At 48.9% G+C, this 11,750-nt stretch overlaps 1 protein-coding gene across 1 annotated transcript in view; it reads right to left on the reverse strand.

Moving 5' to 3' along the window:
• Positions 1-10,192, reverse strand: part of LOC135824228 (uncharacterized) — a 10,403-nt gene extending 211 nt beyond the window's left edge. The window contains exons 1-7 of the mRNA XM_065336959.1: positions 9,494-10,192; positions 7,683-7,786; positions 6,814-7,218; positions 4,341-4,489; positions 3,528-3,564; positions 2,221-2,370; positions 37-114 (exon numbers count right to left, since the gene is read on the reverse strand). Of these exons, the coding sequence (XP_065193031.1) occupies positions 37-114; positions 2,221-2,370; positions 3,528-3,564; positions 4,341-4,489; positions 6,814-7,218; positions 7,683-7,786; positions 9,494-10,067 (1,497 nt within the window). The 5' untranslated portion in view covers positions 10,068-10,192. The remainder of the gene's footprint in view (positions 1-36; positions 115-2,220; positions 2,371-3,527; positions 3,565-4,340; positions 4,490-6,813; positions 7,219-7,682; positions 7,787-9,493) is intronic.
• Positions 10,193-11,750: the final 1,558 nt, after the last annotated feature.

Below are 11,750 nucleotides of genomic sequence, written 5' to 3' on the forward strand. Positions count from 1 at the left end.
TCTAATGGACACAGTCGAGTGTGCGCACTGTTTTACCGGACTTTTACTGGGCATGAGCTGATGGAGGTAGCTGCGAAGATTCCCACCCGACATCAACTCCAGGATTACCATCACCTGAAGATAAGGACAGAGAGAGAAAGAGAGAGTGAGCGAGCGCGCGAGAGAGAGAGAGAGAGAGAGAGAGAGAGAGAGAGAGAGAGAGAGAGAGAGAGAGAGAGAGAGAGAGAGAGAGAGAGAGAGAGAGAGAGAGAGAGACAGAGAGAGAGAGAGAGAGGAGAGAGAGGGAGAGAGAGAGGGAGAGAGAGGAAGAGAGAGAGAGGGAGAGAGAGAGAGAGAGAGAGAGAGAGAGAGAGAGAGAGAGAGAGAGATAGAGATAGAGAGAGGGAGAGGGAGAGAGAGAGAGAGGGAGAGAGGTAGAGGGGGCGAGAGAGAGAGAGAGTAAGTTACATTTATAAAGACAGGTAAGTCTAACAAATGAGAACTGAAACCTCTACAACAGGGTTTTTACGCCTGAAAGCAGGTGCATGATTTAACAAGCAGGTTGTCAGTCTAGATTCTATGCGCAGATGGAGAAAAAGCGCAGAATTTTTGTAATGAGATGAGAGAGAGAGAGAGAGAGAGAGAGAGAGAGAGAGAGAGAGAGAGAGAGAGAGAGAGACAGAGAACGACAGAGAGATACAGAGACAGAGAGAGAGACAGAGACAGAGACAGAGAGGGGGGGGGGGGAGATCTATTGTTTGAACGTTTGAGAGACAGATTGATAGATTGATTGATCAAAAGAGACAGAGAAAGTGGCAGTTCGAGAGCATGTGTGATTGGAAGGAGAGTAAGCAGCATCACCGGCACCACACGTATGCACGTACTTCTGAAGTAATGCAAGTCTACAGATTTTCGGCCCATTCAAATTTCGGCCTCCCAAGGCTAAAACCGATTTTCAGCTACATCAAATGTTCGGTCTGTACTGCTGCTGCCTGTATACACTGTCACACTGAACCTTGCAAAACAACATTTTGGCTGCAACAAATTTCCGGCCAAACATGACCAGGCCGAAAATAGCTGAAAATGGATGAATAGACATGTGCCGAATATTTGTTTAGAGTATAGGAACACACACAGACACACACACACACAGTCCTACAAAATACTAGCTGGCCTCAAGCGAGGGTCACTGGTTTGAGTCCTGCTGGTGACAGTCAGTTTTTTCTTCAGACTTTTCCCATTTGCATCCTTTCCCTCAAGCCAGCGAAATAGATACACTGTAGGATTGCCTAATCGCAACATTGGGTTGCACCATTGAGGCACAATTCCAGCACAGAAGCGCTCATAAACTAACACATTCTGATTTGCCAAACCACGGCACCAATCACAAGACAGGTGATGGATGAGCGCTAGCAGACAATGTGCAGACAATGTGCAGACAATGTGCAGAATACACCACCTTTCTCACATGAACACGCACATACTCACCAGCACACTGCGCATTCAATGGACAGGGGCACAGCAGCTGGTCCGGCCGCTCCGGCTTTGGCCGGACATTTTTTAAAAACATAATGCCAAAGTCATGAAGTTGATTGTTCCAACTAGGAACACACGTTCGCTCGCTCGCTTCCGGATGGCAGTCGTGAGTCAGTCAAGTGTCAAGTTCGGCAAGAAGCGTGCGTGTGTTCCTAGTTGGAACAATCAACTTCATGACTATTACCGCCGAAGTCGCAACTTCTAAGTTCATAATGCCAAAGGTGCCCAGAATGCAGGATGTTGCACCCTAGTTTAAAAATTTCCCGGGGGATACCCCTCCGGCCGGACCTCCAACGGCGGTGCTACGTGCCTGATAGACATTTAGGCGGTCAACTTCCACCTGGCCTCTTCCATAGGGAAAGTAAATAATTATGGCTAACAAAGCTATACAGTCAACTTTGCGTAAAACGACACTCGGCGGGGCATCAGAATAGTGTCCTTATTCGCAAAGTGTCCTTAAACCCGAAGTCTCATTATATGTATTACAGTTGGATGGGACTTTGCTCTGGGCATGGAAATTCTGCCGTTAGTCGCGAATTGTCGTTATATCCGCAGTCGTTATTAGCGGAGTTGACTGTACATAGTGTATTGTACAGAACAACAAGGCAGCGCACTAGCTCTGTGCCTTGTAGTTCTGTTGTTTAGCGTAGCGTAATGACACATTATCACCATCAACTTTACACACAGCAACTTGGGGAACCTTACTGGGTCTGACTGTGTGACCACGCCAACCAGCCTGACAACATTGCTATGGTAGAATTGCCCCATCAAGGCCGCTTCTTGTAGCAGTGTTTTCTTGGCTTCCACGCTGGACACCTTCAGTATCTTTACTGCCACAGGAACATGTTGACCCATCTAAACATTTACATTGTAAATCCAAACACACAGACAGACAGACACACACACACACACACACACACACACACACACACACACACACACATATACACACACACGTACACACATACACATACACATACACACACATACACATACACATACACACACACATACTACTACTACTACTACTACTACTACTACTACTACTACTACTACTACTACTACTACTACTACTACTACTACTACTATGTACAGCTACCCTATAGGGCCACGCCGCTCCCAGAAGCGGGAGACAACGACAAGAAGAGAGAAGAGAAGAGAGAGAAATCGCAAAGTCAACAATATTTGGCATGGCGTTGCAAGCACACATACACACACACACACACATACACACACACACACACACACACACACACACACACACACACACACACACACACACACACATACACACACACAAACACACACACAACACACACACACATACACACACATGCTAGGTGTACTCAGACAGTGTGCCCCAAGATCGCCAAGTAAGGGCATACTTCAAGTTGTACTTAAGAAGGCCAAAAACTACCACAACTCCGACCATTGCTCCGACTACTGCTTCAGCAGCTGCTGCTGATATTCCTGCTGTTGAGAGTGTACAGTCACCTACCTGTGCCTATATATTTGGCATAGTGCATCCATATGTAACTTGACCCCGCTTCCTATTTCACACCTTCGCGTACGCACATGCACCTCGCATGCACCAGCGGTAACTGTTGCGTGCCTGTGCTGTTTACATGCCTACTCTGTTCCCTGTGTTCTCCACTTCTCCTTCTGTCTTCATCAAGTATAGTTTGTAATTCCTACCGGAGTGCGATGGTTGTGTTGGACTGAGAGAGTGTGCGTGGGCATTTATCCTTTAGTGCTGTTGCAGTAACGCAACAGAGAGTAGCATGGTATTATGGTGATACGGTCCTCCAGCAATGGATCTGGGTCTGTGGCAGACATCACTAATTTAAAGGCTCTATTCCCTACACTTGGTCAAACCTGTAGAGCGTGACAGCACAACACAGTGGGTTCATCAATCCTACACATCAGTTGCTATGGAGCTTGCCTATGGTTGCTCCAATTTTAGAGCAATCACACGGGAATGCTAGGTGATCATATCCACAGCAGTGCCTCACCATTGACAGCTTTCCGACTGTGACGACACCGAACTCCCTGCAGACATGCCAGCACAGGTGTAGAACAAAACCTATGGTCAGTATCCAGCCGGTATCTTATTAAAGTATACACAAAACCTGTCCATGCCATTTGTACTTAGCTCGTGCATATGTTCCAGTGAGTGTATATGAGATGTCCAGTGCTGTCGTTTAGGACACCCTGGCAAAGCAATGATACACAACTGTGATAGTCATATCACAGGTACTAAGCCAGGTCCGGGCCGGATACAGATTTACACACAACGTTCAACCACACTCCCGTAGGTAACCTCGGAACATGGAACATAGAAAACCGGTTGTGGTGGAGGGGGGGGGGGGGGCGGGGGAGGGGTATGCACCCCCAAGAATAAGGCATATGGCCCACATAGCATAACGGTGTCTGTACAAAAGAAACAGAATTAGATGATCCTGCACAGGTATTAGCCCAGGTCCGAGCCGGACGCTGGCTTGCACCTGTTGGTCAACCATACTCCGGCATGTACATACACTGAACTCGGAGAATAGCAACCAGAGGAAGAGAGACCGGTGGTATTCGCCCCCCCCCCCCCCCCCCCCCAAATATATCACAATCATACAGTCATTCTGATGGGGAAGGACCACAGATTTGGCATGACTAGTTATAACGTCACTACTTCCACAACTATCGGCAAAAGAATAGTAATGTTTCCACTAAACCTCATCCACAGAGTGCCCGGTAGACCAAGGTGCCCGTAACTTGGAGGTCCGGATAAGAGAGGTATGAGTGTACTAACATAACAGCAGATAGTGACTTACCCAGCCCCAAGCTCTTTGCCAATGGTGATGGACGATCGAGTGATTTGCTGATAGGCTGGCTGCTGCAGGTGTGCGTACAGCTCTTCAACAGACCCCGGAGGTTCCTGATACGGCTGTTCGTCATCCCTCACGCGTGGAGCTATAGAATCCTGCAGGCAAGGTATAGTGATGAATATTATTTTTACTTCTACAAAGTTGTGAGCGGTTCCATAATAATTATATTTAATATTATCATTATTTGAGGGATTCCCCAAAGGCCTTGATCAAGGGGGCCTCCGGCTGCATACACACATCAGAGTAAGGCGCATTGACACTGTTGAAGTGCACCAGTAATTCCTATCATTGACTGCAAGTTCAGCGCATGAGAAAGTGAACCAGATACTCATTGCATCTACTGCTCAATGAAATCCGATCGAGTGATCCGGCTTTGCGCCATGAACGAGAGGGAATCCTAGCATTTGCAGGTCTAGTGTTGCAGAGTGCCCAGGTTGTACTCAACTCAAGATCACACGATCTGATTTCATTGAGCAGCATTGTGTGTGTTAGCAGGGAGTACACTTCACTTGATAACAGGAGGGTAAGAAGCAGCTTTCCGCGTGGTCATCAATGAATTTGTTCCACCTCCGACACATGCGCTCTCTGCCTGACCCCATCATGCCCATGTGTCGGAAGTAGAAAAAAATTAATTCATCGGAGTACACTTTAGCAAAATAATCTCACCTCCCACTTCCTCCATATCCCTGGCCTCTATGGCTGATGATTGAAGCTATCTACTATCATTTCCATGAGGCAATGCACTGCATAGCGCATTGGAATGATAAGGAACGGTGTGTGTGGGTGTGGTGTGCACAGTGTGTAGTCTGTAGTAGGCAGTGCACAATGTGCAGTGTAGTGCAGTGCTGTGCAGTGTAGTGCAGTGCTGTGCAGTGCTGTGCTGTGCAGTGCTGTGCAGTGCTGTGCTGTGCAGTGCTGTGCAGTGCACAATGTGCAGTGTAGTGCAGTGCTGTGCAGTGCTGTGCAGTGCTGTGCAGTGCTGTGCAGTGCTGTGCTGTGCAGTGCTGTGCAGTGCTGTGCAGTGCTGTGCAGTGCTGTGCAGTGCTGTGCAGTGTTGTGCAGTGCTGTGCAGTGTTGTGCAGTGCTGTGCAGTGCTGTGCTGTGCAGTGCTGTGCAGTGCTGTGCTGTGCAGTGCTGTGCTGTGCAGTGCTGTGCAGTGCTGTGCTGTGCAGTGCTGTGCAGTGCACAATGTGCAGTGTAGTGCAGTGCTGTGCAGTGCTGTGCAGTGCTGTGCTGTGCAGTGCTGTGCAGTGCTGTGCAGTGCTGTGCAGTGTTGTGCAGTGCTGTGCAGTGTTGTGCAGTGCTGTGCAGTGCAGTGCAGTGCTGTGCAGTGCTGTGCAGTGCTGTGCAGTGCTGTGCAGTGCTGTGCAGTGCAGTGCTGTGCAGTGCTGTGCAGTGCTGTGCAGTGCTGTGCAGTGCTGTGCAGTGCTGTGCAGTGCTGTGCAGTGCTGTGCAGTGCTGTGCAGTGCTGTGCAGTGCTGTGCAGTGCTGTGCAGTGCTGTGCAGTGCTGTGCAGTGCTGTGCAGTGCTGTGCAGTGCTGTGCAGTGCTGTGCAGTGCTGTGCAGTGCTGTGCAGTGCTGTGCAGTGCTGTGCAGTGCTGTGCAGTGCTGTGCAGTGCTGTGCTGTGCTGTGCAGTGCTGTGCTGTGCAGTGTTGTGCAGTGCTGTGCAGTGTTGTGCAGTGCTGTGCAGTGCTGTGCAGTGTTGTGCAGTGCTGTGCAGTGCTGTGCAGTGTTGTGCAGTGCTGTGCAGTGTTGTGCAGTGCTGTGCAGTGCTGTGCAGTGTTGTGCAGTGTTGTGCAGTGTTGTGCAGTGTTGTGCAGTGCTGTGCAGTGTTGTGCAGTGCTGTGCAGTGCTGTGCAGTGTTGTGCAGTGTTGTGCAGTGCTGTGCAGTGTTGTGCAGTGTTGTGCAGTGTTGTGCAGTGCTGTGCAGTGTTGTGCAGTGCTGTGCAGTGCTGTGCAGTGTTGTGCAGTGCTGTACAGTGCTGTGCAGTGCTGTGCAGTGTGCAGTGTTGTGCAGTGTTGTGCAGTGGTGCAGTGTGCAGTAGTGCAGTGGTATACTGTGCACCGCACAGTGCACCATTGCATAATGTGTGCAGTGCCCAGTGCATGGCATGCAGTGCGTAGTGCACAGTGCATGGCATGCAGTGTGTAGTGCACAGTGCATGGCATGCAGTGTGTAGTGCACAGGGCAGAGTGCCCAGTGCATGGCATGCAGTGTGTAGTGCACAGGGCAGAGTGCCCAGTGCATGGCATGCAGTGTGTAGTGCACAGTGCATAGCATGCAGTGCGTAGTGCCCAGTGCATAGCATGCAGTGCGTAGTGCACAGTGCATAGCATGCAGTGCAGAGTGCACAGTGCAGAGTGCGCACTGTGCACTGTTCTACATGTACTTTTTTCTTCAGTATGTAGTGCACTTACATAGATACCCTGGTCAGCAGTGGGTAACGGCTCTTGATCGACTTGACTCAAACTTGTCGCTTGCTTGTAGCTGGTAGCTTGTCCTTCTGCCTCCCCATGGTTCTGGTCCAAAGGTTCCAGTGTATGATACAACGTACTGCCATCACCCCTACCACTACCATCATTAGGATCAAGATCGATGGGATAATCATAGTCTTTATAATCCCTGCTGCTGTCATGCTGTATAGCGCTACTACCAACACGTGCCAACGTACTATCAACAGCACAACCATCACCAGAACCAGGATCAAGGTCGATGGGATATTCATAGACTTCGTCCACTCTGCTGCTGTCATCCAGTATAGTGTTACTGTCAACAGGGGACAGGTACTCGCTTGGCGCTGCTGCTCCACGTCTCCTCTTCTTCTGCAGTAGAACAATGCGAAGCATGTAGTCGAATCAACATAGAGATCAGTAGCTGAAAGTGAAAATCCATCCTCTCAACCATTGCTCCTAGTTCATTAGCTCCCTCCCTCGCACAAGCCGCAAGTAGACACAGAGGTATCTTTGGGCTTAGGAGTGCTGGCTTCGAAACATTTGGTTTGAAGCTCAAAGTAGAGCTGCTGTTACATCTAGCTCAAAGTAGAGCACACACACATTTTGACCTTAGTATACCCATCGCTCCATGCACCAATAGCAAAAGCAGTGGCAGCACTTCTGGGCAATTCAAACGGTTAGGCTGACTGAAATCTCTTCCAGCTTGGAAGGTTAGTGTTGGACAAAACGGATAACTTGTAAACTTATGGTCCTCTTTTTTTTTAAATTTAATCCTTGGCTCTCCATCCGAGTTGAGTACAATAAAACAATGGTTAGATATGTGTACATCATACCATTAAAACTGGTCCTGTCAATGGAAATGAGTGGTAGTCATTCTCCCCTTTTGCCCCAGCGCTGGCTTCTTCATAGATAGGCTGATGTGCGCCGAAATCCTTTCCTGAAAGACAAACGAATAACAAGCCAAGTTCGCACAAACACAGTGACACACACACACACACACACTCACACACACACACACACACACACACATGTACACACAAACACATAGTATTATACATAAATGCCCATGTGCTCGCATGTGCATACATGCATTCAGGACACATGCATACATACACACACACACACACACACACATACACACACACTTGTACTTGCTCACTGCCAAAACTGGTCACGTGGGTCTCCCCGGGAGAGGGGAGAGAGACTCAAAAGGAATCTTGGAAATATGACTCAATTGGCCATTGAACCACCCAACGGCCGACACCCCCTGAAATCCCCAAACTAGGGTGGACTTGAAATGATCCCACTTATGGGCTCACCACACCTCAGTAAGTGGGTGAGGACAAGGTGCAGAAAAAGGATTGACGGCATCAGGGTATCCGTCTCGGGATCCAACTGCAGGTACCCCTGCCCCCAGTGAAGGTAATACTAGGTACTAGTGTGGGTGGCTAAATCAGAGTGGATCTGATAAAAGCTTCACTAGCACCATTGATTACACAAGAGTTTATCTAGCCAGAAGTAGTCCATGGTTAACAGTAGGGGTGAAAGGGGTGATCCGGGTACCCGTGTACCCGTTTGTTTAGCTGCTGACCCGTTAGCAAACGAGTACCCGTTAGTCGTGTACGACGGTACAGTACGGTAATATTAGCTGATTTGCACAGTTGTTCAATTTGATGTACAGATTGAATGTCTTGTTGCTTGTTCGATCCTGCTAAATTAGACAATTTTGACTGTTTTGAATGTAGCGCAGTACGTGCGCATGCTGCGCTTGTCGCGTTGTAGTGCACTTGCTGTGAATGGCATGACTTTGCATGTCCTCCTTGCACAAAATGTATAGTAACTGTCACTATTGGCTGCTAAAGGGTACCCGATAACCCGCCCGTTAAGCCAGGTACCCGTTCGTAACCTTAAAGGGTAACCGTTTCACCCCTAGTTAACAGGTATGTATACTTCAAATAGAAAGTATATGAACCCTGAAACCAAAAAAGGTGGTAGGTACAACAATACACCTTCAAGCAGCCGAGCCCGTTGGCAACAGGCCCAACACTATCTGGCATAAGTGTACCCACCAACCGAACTAGCTGGCAACACACACACACACACCCCCACCCCCACCCCCACCCCCACCCCCACCCCCACCCCCACACCCACCCCCACCCCCACCCCCACACCCACACCCACACCCACACCCACACCCACACCCACACCACACACACACACACACACACACACACACACACACACACACACACACACACACACACACACACACACACACACACACACACACACACACACACACATGTATACACGCACGCACACACACACACACACACATGTATACACGCACGCACACACACACGAGCGCGCGCGCACACATGGAGGTGCAGAACACAGGTAGTGCACAATTTCATATCGTTACTGTATGTGTTGCATGTGAGTGGTCTAGCGTGGCCATGCGCGAGTTGTAACTGCAAGAGTGGAAAGTTTAAGAAAATTTTCGCGGATCTCGTGAGACTCGGTTGGGGCCGAGTTTTCCACATCCGTAGGAACGCCACCACCCTCCATGGGTCTTTGGATCTACTATGGACTCTATGCAAGAGTGTGAGCAGGAGAGAAAACTTAAATTGGAAAGGAAACTAACCTTCCTCTTCACTGTATATGTGTTGCATAGGGAAGTCACCACCAGACGCTCGATTGGCTTCAATCAAATCCGACCTTTCCGCCGCCTTCTCATCAGTCTCTTTTGATACACTTTCGTTTCGCCGCCGAATGACCAGAACGACAATGATGACGACAATTGCTAGCACAACAGCCACTGCAGAACCGGCAATGATCGGTATTGTGGATGTTGAAGTTGATGATAGGGAGTCAGGTCCACCAAGGAGAGGCGTTGTCATAGCAATAGTTGTGGTATCGCTAGATGAGCCAGGGTGGGTAGTTGCATGTGTGTTGGTAGTCAATGGTTCTTGAGATACTCCTTGATCCATAGATCCAGGATCGTGCTGCGTTGTTGCAGGAGGTGGAGTTGTCGTCACTGGGGAAGTGGCCATGGGTGCGCTAGCTGCAGCAGTAGTTGGTATTGGGGCTGGTGTAGGTGATGCTGAGGTAGTCATTGTAGCGGTAGTAGGTATGCTACTTGGTATAGTGGTTGGCATAGTGGTTGGTGTGACGTTTGGTATGGTGGTTGGTATGGTGGTTAGTGTGATGGTTGGCATAGTGGTTGGGGTGGTGGTTGGTGTGGTGGTCGGTGAGGTAGTTGGTGTGGTAGTTGGTGTGGTGATCGATATGGTGGTTGGTGTAGTGGTTGGTACGGTTGTTGGTGTGGTTGTCGGTGTGGTGGTTGGTGTGGTGGTTGGTGCGATTGTTGGTGGTGTTGTTGGTGTTGTTGTTGGTGTTGTTGTTGGTGTAGTTGTTGGTGTGGTTGTTGGTGTGGTTGTTGGTGTGGTTGTTGGTGTGGTTGTTGGTGTTGTTGTTGGTGTGGTTGTTGGTGTAGTTGTTGGTGTAGTTGTTGGTGTTGTTGTTGGTGTTGTTGTCGGTGTTGTTGTTCGTACCGTGGTTGGGATGTAAGTACAAGTACCAGAAGCACCACCAGTTCCACTGTATCCACTCTTACATACACAACTGTATGATCCAAATGTGTTACTACACACATTGTTTGTGTAGTTCGTGCACAGGGATGGTGTGGCTGCGCACTCGTCGATATCTGAAAAAGCAACAGCACATGACACAGCACAAGTACCGTAATGTCGCGTATGTAAGACAAGCTTATTCCTGTAGAAGCCGATATTCAGTGCTACGCTTCTATTCACATCAGGCTTTTGTTCAAACCGGGCATTTCTGTGTCAACACTAAAACAAGGCTTATGCACCGAAAGCGTATCTTGAAAATCAGGCTTGTATTCCAAACAGGCTTCTATGTGAGACAGGCTTTGGTACAGGACACAGCACCAGTAATCCCAAAACTGTACTCCAAAGCACAGCATGCACCATAGGGCCAGGCAAATGTTTAGATAGTGTGTAGAGCCCGGAATATTGTTCGGCTGATTGGAACTACTTTCCGTGGCTGGGGTAATGGACCCATACGTATCTCGTGATATGGGTACCGCCGGGTGCGACTGATGGGGGACCAGGATCTAGGCAGAGCTAGTCAATGAACACAAGTGCCCTCCCCTGAAAAGTGAAAACCCAACAGGTTCGACCCGTCCTGGTCACATCTCAATGAACAGTGCACTACCTGCCGCGTCCAGCAGCCGTTCATATTGTCAGAGGAACACTGCATAGCCTTACAAGAGTATTTGTGGCCAACGCTAAGCTAAGTTTCGACAACACTTCAAACAGTAAGCAGAGTATTTGTGGCCAACGCTAAGCTAAGTTTCGACAACACTTCAAACAGTAAGCAGTATGTGTACTCCTCGCTTGTAGCATGCAGGAGAAATACTAATTGGAGGAGCCTCGGCGAACTCCAATAGAGTTCTACTAGTCTCCTCGTAACATTAATGATCACTGCGTTGGTCACAGTGATGATAGGAGATATTGGACACCCTTAGCAAACAACGTTATGTTATAACGGTATTACCGTAAGGGGGAAAATACCGTGATTTAGGCTCGACCTTTACCAAGATACACGCTATTTTTTAGTGGTGTGCATGGGTAGTCAGGTACCCGTGCTACCCGTGAGGACTTCGGGTAGACGGGTAGAGAATAGTACCCGAAAACCCGAAGTCACAGAAGACATCAAGTACAGTGCACGTGTACAAATTGATGGAATACTCCGCATGTCTGCCCAGTGTGTAAAGGAAGGGGCGCATTGTGGTGTTACCATGAAAACATTACCCGATCGGGTACCCGTGCTACCCTTGGAAAATTATCCGAACCCGATACCCGAAGAAAATGCTACCC

Source organism: Sycon ciliatum, chromosome 9 (genome assembly GCF_964019385.1).
Source record: "Sycon ciliatum chromosome 9, ocSycCili1.1, whole genome shotgun sequence".
Lineage (NCBI taxonomy): Eukaryota > Metazoa > Porifera > Calcarea > Leucosolenida > Sycettidae > Sycon > Sycon ciliatum.